General features: G+C 33.2%; 1 protein-coding gene across 1 annotated transcript in view; it reads right to left on the bottom strand.

Annotated features, from left to right (window-relative positions):
- ROBO2 (roundabout guidance receptor 2) overlaps nucleotides 1–18,938 on the bottom strand; it is a gene marked incomplete at both ends in the record, with an annotated part of 582,120 nt that overhangs the window by 98,337 nt on the left and 464,845 nt on the right. Inside the window, one exon of the mRNA XM_079704897.1 lies at nucleotides 301–425. Within this exon, the coding sequence (XP_079561023.1) occupies nucleotides 301–425 (125 nt within the window). The remainder of the gene's footprint in view (nucleotides 1–300; nucleotides 426–18,938) is intronic.

Here is an 18,938-nt window from a genome sequence, read left to right on the forward strand (position 1 = left end):
AAAGCAAACTTACCTTTCTGTTAGGAGGTTTTAAACAGCTACAGGTTAGACTTTTTCAGATAATTTGATTACACTGCATTGTATCTATTTGACGTAAGATAAAAATACTAGACAATCAACACTAGAAAAAAAGAATGTTATATTAAAGCATCTGACTCCTGCTAATTTTAGAATTAATTGGTCTCTTTCAGAAATAAAATAAATTCCACATTGATGACAAGAAAGGAAAGACAAACTTTGAGGATCACTAGAGACGGGGATTTCAGAGATTTCAGAAAAGCAGTCAAGGCTTACACTCACCTGGCTGCCTTCTTTTTGCCAGAAAACTGCTGGCTGTGGGTTTCCTTTAGTTTCACAGGGAAATGTCACTGTACGACCTTGAGCAACAATCTGATCTCTTGGCCTAACCACAAACTGTGGAGGAGCTATAATTTAAAAGGAAAGAAAGTGTGTCAATATAAACTGTTGACAAAGAAAAATATATCAAAGAGAAAATCTGATACTAGGTGGATTGCTCAGTGCCAGACAGAGGCTACAGTTTTTGATTTATTTTTAAGTATTTCTCAAAACACAATGGGGAAAGAAAAAAAAAATCACTCTATCAAATCTGAGGAAAGAAGTAAATGTATACTTAGACACATTTTAAATGTAAACTGTAAATCCTGCAGCCCCTATCCTTGCATAGGAAAATAGATTTGTAATGCTATTCTAAAGTTTTTAAGAAAAAACATGGTTTCCCAATATGGTTTTGTGTTTTGAATGAAGAGAGAAAAAGAAGTATTGCATTACTCAGATATCTCCTTCCTGTGAAATCAATCTACTAACAAACATTAATTGTTCTTGTAATATTTGCAAGACATTGTACTGGACACAGAGATACCAGAAGGAATAAAATAATATGAGACCTATTCTCAAAGTGCTGATATTCTAGACCTGAGGAATTGAAGTGTTGAAAATATCAAAGAATTGAAGAGATGGGAATTACATACAAAGATAACTAACGATATGAAGAAACATATGAAAGTGCTTGATTCTATTTAATTCATTTAATTTAGATCAATAAGCATTCGGCAATTACTCTGTTCCCCTATTGGGCACTAAAGGTACACAGATAAAATCATCTACCCTGCAGCCATGAAGGTGCTCATAGTCTAAGAGAAAATACAGAACATGATCATGATGACAACAACAACAGCAAAATTAAAACAAAAATTCTCTAAGGCTGTGGTAAGTTCAATGATAGAGGTGCTCTCAGAGCACAGAGGAGAAGCACTTAAATTAGAGTACACATCATAAGTGTGACAGGACTTCAGGAGAGAGGGATCCCTTTGTGTTAAGGTAGCTGTGAAAGGCTTTATGCAGGAGGTGGACATTATGGAGACTTGGAGGAAGGGGTGGCATTTAGAGAAGTGGAGAAATGAACATATTCCAAGCAAGGAGCTAACTGAGCAAAGTGTAAGAAGCAAGAACACATCTGGTATACAGTGTGTAATCCCAAAGGAATGGCAAGTCCCCATTGTATAAACAGCATTGGCTACAAAAGACAGATTTGTATCCTGTCTAAGAATGGCCTGAGAAGACAAACTGAGGATTTTATTCCGACTCTTTCTAAGCTGAGGAGTGATAAATGTAAAGCAAAACTTTTGGAAGCTTTAACCCTCTACTGAATGTAGTATATAGATTGTGAGTGAGACAGATCAGTGAATAAAGTAGGGAGTCTGACTGGAAGACCAGTAAAATGGTGTAGGCAAAAATAATGAGACCTATGTACAAGGAACTCCAGCAGAAAATAAAGGGATGGGGTAAAAATGCTAAGGAAGTTCAGATTTAAATTTGGTGCTAATTATAAAGAGAAAGAAGAAAGTGAAAAACAGTAGACTGTGTAACTGGACGTTTTCACAAGGACATCTTCTTCATACTAAAATCCACTCCTGTTGAAGAGAAAACAGCATGTTTATTCTATGACTTTTCTAACCATCTGTTTCCAGTGTAACTCCTGGCTTATACTAGAAAACTTAAGACCAAGAAAAAAACTTTAAAATGAACTTGAAGTTTTAGAACCCAGTGTACATGGCCACAGTCCTAAAATTTGAACACTGAAGAATTTTAACAGCAAGCACCATTCGGTAAAGTCCTTTACCCAGAATTCTTTCAGTCCTTTAGGAGTACATAACTGCAGGTTTAAGAACAGAGTAAATGTAGGGTATCCTCAAACATGCAACCAGTTACTCATCCTTACAAGAATGCTAGCATAGAAACAGCAGCAAAATTTTTTCAAAAATCTCAAGAGCTCTGTAGTGGCTTATTTTTTGGTGTCCTATTATACTGCCTCCTAATTCTACACACACCTCAGAGACAGAAGGAATAAATCTACTAAGTGAAATTTTCTTCTACAGCTATAGATAATAGAAGACTCAGTTTAAAAGGATGAAGAACCCAGATTTATGGATCTATTTGAACAGGACGTGGTTTATGTTGCCCTGTATTTTTAGGAGATTACTTGCTTCTTATGATCTTCTTCTTATTTCTACACAATTCCACTGAATCAGCAGATACACTGATTTTTGTTCCATTTTTTCTAATACGAATGATAGTTTAAATCAACATTACAAAATTACTTTAGATATGACTCTTAAAACACTGCAGTGTCCATTTTTCAATAGAGATGTGAAACCACCGATAGTTATACCCCAAAATACTTAAGATTGGTCTCTATCATCTGTAATATCTAAGAAAAATTATATACATTAAAAAATTTAAAGATCAATGTATATTTCTTTACTCTTAGTAATTCTATGAAAAAAAGTTTACTGCCAACATGGACACTAAGTAAGAAGTACTGAGTAATTTAGCTTGTACCTCATTATCAAAAATAAAAACTAAAATAAAAGTCAATATATTAAAAATCAGTTAACAGTCTTTGATGAAAATCACATACACAGCTTATTAGTTCATCTGTATTGCTTTGGACCAGAAAGAATTTGAATTGGCTCTCAAAACTAGCTAGTAAAACTAGTTAGTAAAAACTTAGAGCCCCATATGAACTATAAAATCCTTCTTTATATAATTTTTAAAATGTAATAACAGAATACACATGATCAAAATCATCAGATAAAACATCAAATGCAAGCAATGAAAAGAAATTTTATACATTTAAGCATATTATGCTTACTTTGTTTATCTATCAGCTATCTCAGTAAAATTACCATTTGTACTTTAAATATTAAACTATAGACTTCTTAAATTTGATTTTTCAAGCTTTCAAAAACCTTTGGATAGATGAGCGATTTTGTAAAATGCTTTTGGAATCCAGGTCCTACAATTTTAACACAGCTGCTAAAACATAACCTCCAAAATAAGGACTGGCGAATAACCACACCTATCGATCCACTTTTTGAAAAAGATATGATTCATCTATTTACTCGTTCAAAAATGTATTGACTGGCTACAAACTATGATACATTCTGCTTGGTACAGGAGATAGAAAACAGAATAAAAAATATTCATAGCCTATGGCAGAGACTTGCTATTAAATAAATAAATAAAACAAATACAGCAGAATATGATTTGTATAATAATAGAAATATGCAGGGGGCATCAGGGGGAAAAGTGTGGAAGTGCACAAACTAGATCAAATAACTGCTGAGGAAAAAAGAGGAAAGATGCCAGGAGATGGCTATGTTTGAATTGTGCTTTGAAGCACAATTAAGAGTTCACGAGATGGAGAGGACTCAGGTCACCTGGGACAGAGAGAGGCAGACACAGACAGAGACCTGTGGCAGCAGATGTGTTGGGAGGATATAAATGATTTTTAAAATAAAATCAGGGATGCAGAAGTGACATAGGTAGGGTGAGATAATTTATGCTAAAGGAGCTTAAATTTTGCCCTAGAAAGTATGGAGATCTTTTCACAGATGCTTATGCAAGAAAGATATAATAAGGTTGTGTTCTAGAAAGAATGCTCTTCCTAAAAGAGAAAAGGCAGATATGAGGCTGAAAAAGCTTAGCAAGTTGGGACAGCAAATCCAGTTGAGAATTGCTATATTCATAGTAGCACCTAAATATAATATTTCATAAGAATTCTTAAAGGACAAAGAAATTCTGCTGTATCACAGTGCAATATTTACCACTGATGATATAATCTAAAAGACCAGGAAATCAAAGTTTCTTGAGTTTTTACACAGTAATGATTTTTTAAAGACTAGTAATGAAATGCTATCAGCATTTGTGTTATTCATGCTATGAAATATCCTTTCATGTGATGTTTATATATAATGTACTTTTATTCCAAGTTATTATAAATACACTGTATTTCTAATGTACCAAATTGCTTCTTGTCACCCGAAATTAAATCACACTGATCTTGCTGAAACGAGAATCATCTTTTCATTTTTAAAATTAAAAAATAAAGATATTAAAGCATTTAACAAAGCAAAAGATTTTAAAAGTAGTCAAGTCTCTGAAAATGTACATCTTTTCTTATTGTCATCTGAAGATGAGCCACCAAAACCAACTGCATCAATCACTTTTACTTCTGTAGACTCTCCTTCTCTGCCCAAGACCTATACTGTAATCTTCTGTGAAGGGATATCAGCTGAAGGAATTTATTTTTGAGGTTTTAAAATGAAAAACTGCATCAATAATTCTTCTGATAACACTTCACAGTTTCAGTATTTCTGCCAGGTGGCAATGAAAATGGTTTGAAAAGACAGTACTTGGCCGATGGCAAAAATGGGAGGGAGTAAGCAGAGAGGTGGCATTTTATCAACACAGCACGATAGCACAACGTGTGCTATACGCAAAATGGATTTTCTATGATGGCTCTCATTAAATATGAAAAAACACAACTAGGTCCTCAGTATGACAATCCAAAACACATATTTAAACCCAATGTGAATTAAAGAGTTTGAGTTATAAACTCCAGAAGAATCTGCTAGTTATAGAAATGGCAATTCTCATATATTTTGAAGAAGGAAGACTATAAAATACATATTTTTTTGTCTTCTCTAAAACCTGAAGCATTAGACAAATCTCTTGTAACTATGATGTAAAGACCGACTTGCTTAACCTATGAAGTGATGATACTTTATTGCTTCAGCTATAACAAGAAATGAAATGAAGAAAAAAGACTGGCACAATTCAATGTTCAGTTACACATGTACTAGTTAAAAACAATAGCTCCTTAAGAAAAGTAAATTTTGTGATTTCCAGAGGAGTAGACCCAGATATAAAAAGGTTAATTAAGATTAGAGGTCTGTCTCAATGGTGAAAAACTGAAACCATTTCCTCTAAGATCAGGAACAAGACAAGGTTGCCCACTCTTACCACTATTATTCAACATAGTTTTGGAAGTTTTAGCCACAGCAATCAGAGAAGAAAAAGAAATAAAAGGAATCCAAATGGGAAAAGAAGAAGTAAAACTGTCACTGTTTGACGATGACATGATACTATACAGAGAGAATCCTAAAGATGCTACCAGAAAACTACTAGAGCTAAACAATGAATTTGATAGAGTAGCAGGATACAAAATTAATGCACAGAAGTCTCTTGCATTCCTATACACTAATGATGAAAAGCCTGAAAGAGAAATTAAGGAAACACTCCCACTTACCATTGCAACAAAAAGAATAAAATACCTAGGAATAAACCTACCTAAGGAGGCAAAAGACCTGTATGCAGAAAACTATAAGACACTGATGAAAGAAATTAAAGATGATACTAACAGATGGAGAGATATACCATGTTCTTGGATTGGAAGAATCAACATTGTGAAAATGACTATACTAGAGGATTCAGTGCAATCCCTATCAAACTACCAATGGCACTTTTCACAGAACTACAACAAAAAAATTGCACAATTTGTATGGAAACACAAAAGACCCCAAATAGCCAAAGCAATCTTGAGAAAGAAAAACGGAGCTGGAGGAATCAGGCTCCCTGACTTCAGACTATACTACAAAGCTAGAGTAATCAGTATGGTACTGGCACAAAAACAGAAATATAGATCAATGGAACAGGATAGAAAGCCCAGAGATAAACCCATGCACACATGGTCACCTTATCTTTGATAAAGGAGGCAAGAGTACAATGGGGAAAAGACAACCTCTTCAATAAGCGGTGCTGGGAAAACTGGACAGGTACATGTAAAAGAATGAAATTAGAACACTTCCTAACACCATACACACAAAAAAACTCAAAATGGATTAAAGACCTAAATGTAAGGCCACACACTATAGAACTCTTAGAGGAAAACATAGGCAGAACACTCTATGACATAAATCACAGCAAGATCCTTTTTGACCCACCTCCTAGAGAAATGGAAATAAAAGCAAAAATAAACAAATGGGACCTAATGAAACTTAAATGCTTTTGCACAGCAAAGGAAACCATAAACAAGATGAAAAGACAACCCTCTGAATGGGAGAAAATATTTGCAAATGAAGCAACTGACAAAGGATTAATCTCCAAAATATACAAGCAGCTCATGCAGCTCCATATCAAAAAAAAAAAAAACAAAAAAAAAACAACCCAATCCAAAAATGGGCAGAAGACTTAGATAGACATTTCTCCAAAGAAGATATACAGATTGCCAACAAACACATGAAAGGATGCTCAACATCACTAATCATTAGAGAAATGCAAATCAAAGCTACAATGAGGTATCACCTCACACCAGTCAGAATGGCCAGCATCAAAAAATCTACAGACAATAAATGCTGAAGAGGGTGTGGAGAAAAAGGAATCCTCTTGCACTGTTGGTGGGAATGTAAATTGATACAGCTACTATGGAGAACAGTATGGAGGTTCCTTAAAAAACAAAAAATAGAACTACCATACGACCCAGCAATCCCACTATTGGGCATATACCCTGAGAAAACAATAATTCAAAAAGAGTCATGTACCACAATGTTCATTGCAGCACTATTTACAATAGCCAGGACATGGAAGCAACCTAAGTGTCCATCGACAGATGAATGGATAAAGATGATGTGGGACATATATGCAATGGAATATTACTCAGCCATACCATAAAAAAACAAAATTGAGTTATTTGTAGGGAGGTGGATGGACCTAGAGTCTGTCATGAAGAGTGAAGTAAGTCAGAAAGAGTAAAACAAATACCGTATGCTAACAGATATATATGGAATCTAAAAAAAAAAAAAAATGGTTCTGATGAACCTAGGGGCAGGACAGGAATAAAGACACAGACGTAGAGAATGGACTTGAGGACACAGGGAGGGGGAAGAGTAACCTGAGACAAAGTGAGAATAACACTGACATATATACACTACCAAATGTAAAATGGATAGCTGGTGGGAAGCAGCTGCATGGCACAGGGAGATCAGCTCAGCGCTTTGCGACCACCTAGAGGGGTGGGATAAGGAGGGTGGGAGGGAGACGCAAGAGGGAAGGGATATAGGGATATATGTATACATATAGCTGATTCACTTTGTTATACAGCAGCAACTAACACAATATTGTAAAGCAATTATACCCCAATAAAGATGTTTAAAAAATTAAGGAAATTTTATCAAGAAACTAAATATAAGACCTAATAAAATAAAAAGTCTTAGAAGAAGACACAGAAAAAAAAAAAAAAGATTAGAGGTCTGGTACTGTTCACCCAAAACTGTGTTCTTGAAAATTTAAATACAATCCACAGTAAATTAGATTTGATTTCTGCTAGGTTATGCTTTGATACTGCATTCAGCCCAAGCTGGCTTCAATCAAAGTCACGCTACAGCTCTGTTACACTAATGCCCGCTGCTGTGAGTGAGTGGGTGATATGGAAATCAGATGGCTGAACACGAGTAGGAAGCATAGGCCTTGCATGAGGTGGGCTTGGAGATGTGGGATGGGGAACCCTAAAGGTGATCACATCATGTTCAGAGTTGTTTTTACAGGAAAATATGACTTTCTATGGCAGACATGAACATGGAGAGAGTCATGAAGAAGTTGCATACATTAATATGTGATAGGGTGGTTATAGGCACCCTCAGCAGCTCCTCCTTTGGGTACAGTTTTGCACCTGAGTGAATAAGCTTCTTCTTCTGTAACAATAAAGATTACGAACTTTGTATCCTAAACTCAAGTATAAAATTTTTTTGTTATTTAATATTTTTTGCTTGTTAAATTATATTCTATAAGCATATTTGAAACACACATTCTTCCATCATTTGCTTGTTTTAAAGATTTGCAAGTTGAAAACTGCTTAATACAACAACAATAATTAAAATTAATTGAGTGCTTATTAAGTACCTGGAGGTGTGTTAAACCATCCACAGGCATTATCTCATTTAATATTCAAAGAGCTCTATGTCTTAACTTCTATCATTATGATGTAAAGACCAGAAAATTGAATCTCATGAAGGCTTTTAAAGATTAAATCAATAGATAGGAAGAAGGTCTTGACTTCTGATCTATCTGATATAGTTGGAACTCTTAAACACATATGGTTCACTTCAAACCATATGACTAACTGAGAATCTGTCATTTCTATTACCAAACTGAAGGGTAAGAATTATATGCTATAATTTCCAATATGGTATAATGTTGTTAAAATCATAACATGTTTTTCCTAAATAATTGCTTTTATTGTTAAAGTACATAAAACCTATAATCTTGCTCTTTCTGTGCCACATGTAAGTACAACCTTTCTTAAGTATACTTATTTCAAGTGATTCTTTATTCAAAAACCTACATTGCTTTTTCTATTGCTTGCCATTGCAATGCTTGCAAATCATTCTTCTCTGTGTAGCATGTTGTCTTCCATCAGCTGGCCCAGGGTTTTACCATCCTGATGCTCACCTGTCCCCAACTAGCTCCAACATTTCAGCAGAGCAGTCTACTTTCAATCACTTGCATGCGTATTTGCTTGTTCTAGTGGTTAATCCATCTTGATATCTATTATCCTTTGATCCACCTTGTCGACAACGATTAACCTGAACAAACTCTAATCTTGTACTTTTCATGTGTTCTTCCCACTTAAGGTACTTGCCCTTGCTTGTATTGTCTTGTTTCTCTATTTGTTCCCCCTGCCTGTGTGCCTTGATTCTTCTGTTCCATTGTAAACTCTTAGTGGTATGGTGTGCTGTCTAGTATTTTGCAATGAAATGGTATCTTTATTTGGCCTGGAAAATCTCCAAATAGTGAACACTAAATAAAATTCTTGATTTAAAGCAAATACTCTCGCTTTTTTCCATCTCATCATACTAAAGACTATGATGCATTCTTACCAGTGACAGTAACTCACTATTATAGTAATTTGGGTGGGGAGAAGTCAAAGAAAATATGTTTGAAAAATTTTCCTAACTGTTTCTTATATGCCCCTCTGTAAAGAATGCCCAATATACCAAATGAAAATCTATAACTTAAAGACTATAAATGAGTAGCCACCACCCCAGAGTGACAAAAACAGCATAAAAAATGTTTACCAATTCTAAAAGTTCCTGCAAAAAAAATTAGTTAATAGGCTTAGCCTCAGCAACAAGAAATAGCAAAAATTCATTTCATTAACATGAAATGTAGAGCAGGAGTAAGAGATGAACATTTACTCAGTAATCAGAACAGGCTGGCTTCTAACTGATAAATGATTGTTTCTTCAACTTATTTAATTCTATTTAATTTTTACTATTTAACACTTCACTTGATTTCAAAAGAATTTCTGTTAACAATACTAAAAATGCATAATGTCATAAAAATATTTGATTTGAAACTTATTAACACATAATCCATACCAGAAGAAATAATGAATTTATAATGAAAAATATAACTTAGGGATATAGGATTTAAAATGATCATTTTTATAAACCCCATTTAATCACATTTTGTTCATTTTTCACTATTTTTCAGGAATATAAACGATCAAATTGTTAAATTACCTACCTTTCCAATTAATCATTTTCTTACTGAGTCCATGGCAATAACTCTTCTGGATGAGTGCTGTGATTTCTTTCTCAGCCATTACCTTACTTCTAACTAATAATAAAAATTCTTATTCCATAACAAAAACCAATATCTATACCTTTTTTCAACAATAATCTAATAATCTATCTCTCAATATATATGTTATATATATATATGCTTTCTTAATGTCAAAATGAAAAAGTAAAACTACTAAATAGTCTGCTATTTTCATAAATATGGAAAGTATAGTGGTCAAAAAAATAAAATGACTGAACTGAATCAAAATCTTTAGATTCTTCATCTATTTAGATTTCATATTCTACTCTCCACCTATGAGAGCCCTCGCATGTACAAACTGCATTCAATCCTTGCATGAGTAAAGACGTGTTCCAATTTTGCAGCTATACTCTTTATATTTTTTAACCACTGTTGTGGAATTTATTGATTGTGGGAAGACTAATTTTTGAAGGTTCATATAATATTGAAAACTAAAAGTTACTCATGGTTGTTCAAAATCTGATGACTAAAGTAGGCCATGAAGCTAGTCAAATGTGTTATATAGTATAACTATAAAATAATGTAAGTGGCCTTCTAAATTGACATTTATAATAACTGGGCAAGCAATTCCAAAGAGGGTCAAAGGTATTGAGTTTTGGTGATAATGTGACATACACACAAAAAAGTATGTGTATGTTTTGTGATAGTGATTAAAACCATGTTCTTTAATGTACAGTCACAGATAATATGCTTCTCCTTGAAAATGAGCAATGTAAATATAAAAAATGAAATAATTCTACAATTATCTAGAATAAATAGAATGCCTTTGAAAAGGATAAACTCATTTGGTTCAAGGTACCCTGCACGTTTAGATCTCACTGCATGCACATAAAAACAGTGTTATAATAAACAGCTCCACCACATAGCCAATTTTTCTTTAATTTTTGAATTTTATTTTATTTCTTTTTTATACAGCAGGTTCTTATTAGTTATCTATTTTATACATATTAGTGTATACATGTCAATCCCAATCTCCCAATTCATCACATAGCCATATTTGACCTTAATTTTTTTAAGGCAACATATTACTGGAAAAAATAATAGATAAATGAATAAAATTAATTATTATTATTAATAATAAATTATTAAATAAATAAAAAATAATAATTTATTATTATAAATTTGTACTAGAAATGAATTCAGATGTTTGTTGGCACTTTAACTCATAATAGTCTTTAACTATTTTAAGCAAACATTTACTGGTTTTATATGGTGTCAGGGTCTGAGGGTACTAAAATCTCTGTTCTCTGGAACTTACCGCCTACCAGAGGAAACTCACATGCAAACAATCAAGCATGAAACAACATGATGAACATGGTAATTGCTGTAATACAGGATGTCCCACCATTACGAGAGTAACTTGACTCAGTCTGTCTCCAACAGTTGGGGAAAGCATTGAAAGAGAAAAAGAGAGAGCGAGAGAGAGATTTGTTCTTTTGAGATTAAGTAGGTAAGAAAGGAAGGGTGTGAGGTTGTTCCTCACAGAGGGAAAAATACATGCATTATGTTAGAGATAGAAGTTTTCCAGACTGCACCAATGCACCATTACCATCACCTGGCTTCACTAACACCTTTAGAAAAGCAGGTAAGTCTGTTTGTTAAACAGAAGGATTATATTGGTGGAAACATGTATTTTTCTGTGTAAATGGTCTTTACTGGCTTTAACAAGTCCAACTTAATCCTCTAATGGTATTAAATATTTCTATATTGTAATAAATGAAATAGCTAACTCATAAAGTAACTAAGTTGGATATGTTTACAGATCATTTTAGATTTTATTATATTTCAGATTTGCACTTAAATTATAGGCAAGTACAGAAAATCATGTAACTATAGGAAATCATTCTGAACTCTAACATGCAAATTTCATAAACCTTTGAATTCTACAAGTTACAAATTAAGAAAAAAATTAAATTTCAACGAATTCTGAATTGTAAATCACATTTTCCCATATTATACTGTCCTTCACCATCTAGCTTTGCTTCTCTACTTTGCTTTCCGAACTAAAATACTGAGTAGAAAATAAAATAATAAAATTTTGTTTACTTTAAGGGATTGTTAATTTTCAAGGAAAATACTATTAATTTAAAAACTAATGAATCATTAAATGAGGCAATATTTACATTATTTTTGAAAAAGATCTCATTTTCACCAGCAGAAGAAAAGTAGTTCAAGTAGTGGTGAAAAAAATCCTCTCCAGATACTAACTGAGAAAGCTAGAGTTCTCAGTATTGTGGGTAGAAGAGGTTGTAAGTGTGGAGGTGAGGAGGGAAAACTATAGCTTAAAAATGGCTCTTCATGTAAATGGTGAGACAAGACATCCATTTTCACTCACTTAACCTGTCAACTTGCCAGAACTGTCATGTCAGCACTCTAGCTAAACCACAAAGGTTGATCACATCCCATTATCTCATTTTTTTAGAAAAAGGCTGCATGAAGATGCCAATCAGAAAAAAAAAGGGGGGGGGGGAACTTGCAAGCAAGGAACAAATGTACTGAAGTTGAAGGGCTGCTTAGTTAAAGGAATTTTAATATGCAAATGCAATGTTTCTTAATAACATTAATTACACGCTTAGTAAGGCACCATCCTAACTCATTAGTGCCTTCTTTTTTGTTGTATTTTATCTCCTACTAGCAGAATGGGGACTATATGATTGGCCTGTTACCATTAATGTTGCTTAATCTTTTTATAGCACTGTTTAAAACTGCTTGCATAAACATTTTCTAGGCAAGTTTTACCTATGTATGCATATGTGTGTATCAATTAACTGCACCAACATTTGGCGTGCCCCTCCCACATGTAAATGTTATGCTAGACCTAGAGGCAGCAGAAAGATAAATACAACAATGTATTTACTGACAAAGAGCTAATAGTTTTGTAGGGGAGATGAAAATAATAGCCTCAATGAATCTGGGAAGCCATGTTTGCCATAAGAGATTTAAAAAAGCTTTCAGACATATTTTAACTCAAAATTTAATTTAATTTAGTAGTTTATATATTTTAATGAACATAATTATGTACTATTCCCTTGAGTGACATTTAATATGTTTAAATAAGTAGTGCAGTAATTCAAATGTCATGCATATAATATTTAGGTGTAATGCACATCATGATATATATTTTACAGTATATACATATGTAAATAGATATGATGATATCTTTCTGTCAACAAATTATTATAACTTATAAAAGTGAAAATTTTTACTTTCTAAGAAGGTGTGATTAAAATATTGATGCTATTTCTTTCTGGCAATAGCCAGTGAAATCTCTTAATACTAATCTCATAATACTGTTTCTAGCCAGAATATTTACATTATTGTGATATTTGATATTTATAGTACTTTTAACTACTAAGTTAACAGATTTAGTGTTTATTTTATTTTCATTTGGATAGATCCCAAAATTAATGAGTAATGGAGTAAAGGCTTATTGCTCCACCTTCCTCTATCAAGCATAACAAAATAAATGAATAATATGGAAAAACTACCATTGCCTCAAACCACTAATTGTGAAGTACTCCTGCCAAACAAGGTCAAATCTGGAGGAAAATGAGGTTGGAAGGTGAGCAACAGGTAGCCCCATCCACAATCCTCTATCAATGCCAATTTCACAAAAATTTTCTGTCAATACTGTGAGAGCCCAATCCATGATCCTTTGATAGAAAGAAAGGAGATCTAGAGTCAAGAAGGAGACTTGGGAAATATGAGACATGACTTTGCAGATAACCAACTAAAATTAAGGAGTCTGGAGAGAAGGTATTGAAGGAAAGAAAAAGCCAAGCCTACTATGGATGGTGAAAATTTAAGGGGGCCCCTATGACCTTCCCTTCATGGAGTTACTCCCATGAGTATGTTATGTTATGTGACAAAAGGGATTCTGTAGATGTAATTAAGGTAACTAATCAGTTGACCTTAAGATAGGTCTTAGGGACCTTAAGATTAGTTTAGGGGTCTAACCCAATCACATAAGACCTTTCAATCAGGGAATTTTCTCTAGCTGATAGCAGACTGGGAAGTGAGAGAGATACAAAGCAAAGCACCTGAAGGATTCAAGGGATCACTGCTGACTTTGAAGGCTGTGGCAGCCATGTGCAAAGGTTAGCAAATGAACTGTGAGCAACTTCTGGCTGGCAGCCAACAAGGAAATGAGGACTTCAATCCTACAACCTCAAAGAACTCAATACTGCCAACAACCTGCATGAATTCTGAAGTAGATTCTTCTGGAGAGTCTCCAGAGAAGCACTCAGCCTGATCAACATCTTGATTTAGCCTGTGAGATGCTAAAAAGAGGACCGAGTTGAGTCTGGTTGGACTTCTGATCTACAGAACTGTGGCCTAAAAAACGGGTGCTGTTTAAGTCATTCAATTTGTGGTAACTTGTTATGCAGCAGTAGAAAACTAGTCTTCATTACAAAGCAGGGAGTATGAAGGAAGATGAAGAGTGTTTCCTATGGAATACAGAGAGTTTGTAACATGAAGTGTTTTGCTGTGTATTACTAGAATCACTAGCTTACCAAGGAGAAAATAACATGTTTTTTGAAAAAATATTCCAGATAAGAGTTCAAGTAGAGGTTACTGAATGACCCTGATACTTTTCACTTTCTCTTCTCCAAACATGTAAATCCTAGTTTTCAGCAGTTAACTAGATGATTAATAATCAAATAAGGACCAAAACAGGATCTATGTAAAATAAAATAAAGCAAACTGTACATTAACTAGTTACTTATTAATTAATGACAGAAAAGAACATAATCAATTAATCAAAGGGGGATAAAGCATTTATATCATCCAAAAATAACCCAAGGGAACACAGAAATACTTTTGAATAAATAGTTGTCCATAGTCTAAATAGAATTATGTACAACAGGGCCTCTCTTTAAAAAAGAAACAAACAAAAAAATCTCAAAAAGGGGTAAAGGTGTTAAAACACAAGTGAAGAAGAATACTTTGTTCAAGCTTATCAAGGAAATGAACAAAAAGTTAAAGTAAATTAAAGAAATATATTTTAGAAATAAGAAAAAATGATAACTGCAATTGAAAAAGTTAGGAAGGTGATAAATAGGCATTAAGAAATAATACAATGTGAAAGAATGATGACTTCAAAATTATTATAGAGAAGTTAACAAATATGGAACTGAGACAAAGGAAAGCCAATATAACTGATGTATTTGAGAAAAAGAAGTGAGACAGAAAAAGTATTCAGAGATAAAACAGAAGAAACCATTTTGAAATAGAGTAAATTAAAGGATGAATCTGCAGATTCTAGGGGTTGTGCTGTCCTAGGAACATTAGACACAGGGTGATCAGGCCCAAGGTATAACCCAGCAAAGTTATGGAAGAAGGGAATAGATTGGTATTCATATTTGTATTCATAAAATGGTATCCCAGCTGAGGATAAAAATATTCTGTAAGCCTTGTATTTCCCTACAGTACCATTGAATACAAAAACAATAAAACATTTTCACCAAAGTCTGAGGAAAGAAAGTATGACTCAATAATTTTATACCTACCCTTCAAATTAGAGGCATTGAACAGACATTGTCAAACACACAAGGTGCTTCCAAAAGAATTAAGTCAGTGACTAAAACCAGCCAAGCATGAGAAGTAACCACTACTTGTTTTTCACTTGAAAAATTAGTATGAGCTAAAGATGTTTTAAATGTTTCACATTATGGGAACTCTGTTAGAATATACAAGACAAAATACAATACATTTTTTAACCTACAATTTAATCAAAACATATGGAGCAATGAAAAATGTGATGCTTAATAAAAATTAAATGGGACACTGCATAAAGTAGCTAATTAGCGCCAGGTGTAGGAAACATCGAGGGCTCCTAGGAGAGAGATGATCATCTCAGGTCATGGGGTAACACCTTGCCCAAAGAAGAAAGGCTGAAGAGAATAAAAGTATAGGTTTCCTTCCAAGATACACTCAGGATGCCTTTTGCACAAAAGTGGATCTTGACATGAAAGGATTCGTATATAATATCCATCTAGTTTCTGATTTTTAAAAAACTGTAATATTTCCAATATTAAGTTGAATTATATTCAGCACATTAAATTTTCCAAATTTCAAGGTGGGGTGGAGGGTAGGGGTATTGAAAATACCAGCTGCATTATTTTTAAAGCATTATCTGATTTCTATTTTTTCCTGAATGAATTTTTTCAGTCACTCACTTTTTTAATTTTTTATTTATTCTTATTTTTATTTTTTTTAGTCACTCGCTTTTTATTGGATATTTTGGTGGCCTCAATAAAATGCTTCAGAGCATGTTATAAAACAAACTCCACTTCAACTCAAAAGAGAACTTTCTAAAATGAAGATATGTTAATTTTTGTGTTTAAACAGTTAAAAGATTGAAAAAATATGTCCCTATAGATTTCTGTTTAGAATAGTGGCTGCTTCTTTAAAATAATAATAATAATAAAAGATGGGAATTTTGCCAAAAACGTATATATTTCTCAATACTTATACACTCTTGTGGCCAATTATATTCTATAAAAAGAAACATACTTTTGATTTACTAAATTAGGAAATAATTGGAAGTTTCCATAAAGTCGTGTATTGTCAATTTGTTTTTGATATTTTAAATGAGTTTCACCTGATATACTCAGTTTTTTAGTTTCCATACTGGAGGCAATCACCATCTAGCATATGGTATACACGACTCAAAATGGAGCAGGCCTCAGCTTCACAAGCAAGGCAGCTGGTAGGTTTGACAGTCCTTTTCCAAATTACTCATTATGTTTTGAGTTGCTGCTAGGAAAAAATGTGTTGCCCATCTCCAAAATAGATGTTCTTTTTTATTTTTAAGCTTGGGAAAGACTTCCAATAGAAAATAAGACAGATGGGTATAGGAAGCAAGATATTTATCTCTATTTAGACCCTTTTCTTCTGTCAGTTCCCTCATCAAAAGAGTTTTCCAAACAAACAAATGAATATTTCAGCATTCAGACTTAACTCTGTCCTAGGATGTACTTTTACTCTCATATAAAGAATGCCTTTGGAACAGTAAAAAGTCAAAACCACAAGAAGGGTTGGTGGATTTTTAATGACCAAAGTGGCATTTGTCTAGATTTTGTGGTAAAGGGCAACTAGGGAAGTTAGATTCCAGGACTCTTTCTGAGGTGTTGATGACCTTGCAGATGAGGAAGTGAAATCTGGCGACTCCTTTGTTCCATTGGCAAGTATGTGATTGTTTGCTCTCAGTAGGACTTCCCACATTGACGATCCTCAAAATCAAGAGTTTTCTTACACTCTCAAAAGTACAGGCAAGAAGGTGTTTATTCCAACTGTAAATTGCGTAGAGTTTCCAATTCTTTGACTCAAATGCAGCTTATAAGAGTCATCCAGTTTGGAGGTTTAAAATGATTTCTAAATTGGCTTTCCACACAGACAATCATGTTTCATCTGGTATGTAATGTAGTGATTGGTTTCTGAATCTGTAAGTTTTCCAGAATATGCATATATTTCTAATTTTGTTTAAAAATTTTTAGGAACTACCCCTTGAACTTTCTCTAAATTTTACATAGTTGGTACGTAGTTCTTCACATAATTTATACTAGAATCAAAAGATGGATTTTCTCCCCCTTCTGTGGTTTCTACTCTGTAGAATACTGATTATGTTACTGCTGAGAGCTTCAAAGTTAAAAAACTTTTAGTCTAGTAACAAATATTAATGTAGTTTTCTATTATTTGAATATTTAATTCATGATTTTACTTAATTTGTAGCTTCTCACCTTACAATAAAAGTTGGCTTATCTATACTTCCTGAATTAAAATTGATGTAAAAAGTTGATGCAAAGAAAAAGCAGGTTAATTTCCACATTATCAGTCTCTTCCTTGGTGATCCAATAAGAGCATATGATACATTCAGTTTCCCAAATTAATAGTAGTTGTCAGGTTTAAAGTATAGTCCTTCATATTTCTGAGCACTGTCATAAGCCATTTAAGAAAGATTTATGAAATGACAGACTTTCCCAGAATAAAGTACAATGTGTCAAGAAGCTATTCTTTAGTTCCAGTCCAATGGGAATTTAAGAAATCATTTAAAAAAAGAATAAAAAACAGAAATAACTTTTGAAATGCCTTGTAGGCGACAAATATATCTCAATACTCTGTGTATACCACATTTTCTAAACAAGGCATTTTTTTATTCATGAGTTTTAATATATTGGAAATTATTAACATACTGTTCTATATTCCGGGAGCTTGTGAAATAATAGAAATCAAGTGGTCATGGTTTATTGGCATAAGGCTTCTATATATAAAGATCTATCATTTAAATGTGATTTTTCCTGTTAATTTATGAAGTTATTATCTTATTCTTTCCCATTTACTTCTTAATTTTAGATGTCATACCATAGATATGTAAAGTTATTATTAATATGAATTCTTACAAATGCAAAAAAAATTAAAACTATAGTATATTCTTTAATTTTCTAACAGCATCAATTGTAAAAAGCATGATCAATTTAATAATTGTGTTTTAAGAAAAAATGCCTGCAGTTTATGTTCAAATTAATCATAAGCCATAAGCATACTTCAAAAATATTGAAATGTGAAATAATGTGTCTCAGAAACTAGGAATGTGTTAACAAATGTTGGCATACAAAACTTTTTCACATATATGATCAATTTTGAACTCAATTCATTCCTATAGCAGTTTTGATACGTCAGCGCTTTTCTCTCCATTTTATAGAGGAAGTGATTGTGGATTAAGGATGTTGAATAACTGACAAAAGAAGTACTGCTCAGAAATGGCAGAGCAGAAATTCAGATTGGGAAGCCAAAGTTTTATTTATTGTATTTGTTATCCATATAAGAGTACATTACATAACAATAATGTTTGTGAATGTTTCAACCAAAGGGGGAAAAATGTTATGAGTCTGGATGGCTATACATCAAATGTCAACAATGTCAAGCCAGTATAATAAGAAAGCTTTTGAAGTGAGGTGGACCATTTATAAAGC

This window comes from Hyperoodon ampullatus (genome assembly GCF_949752795.1).
Source record: "Hyperoodon ampullatus genome assembly, chromosome: 5".
In the NCBI taxonomy this organism is placed as follows: Eukaryota; Metazoa; Chordata; class Mammalia; order Artiodactyla; family Ziphiidae; genus Hyperoodon; species Hyperoodon ampullatus.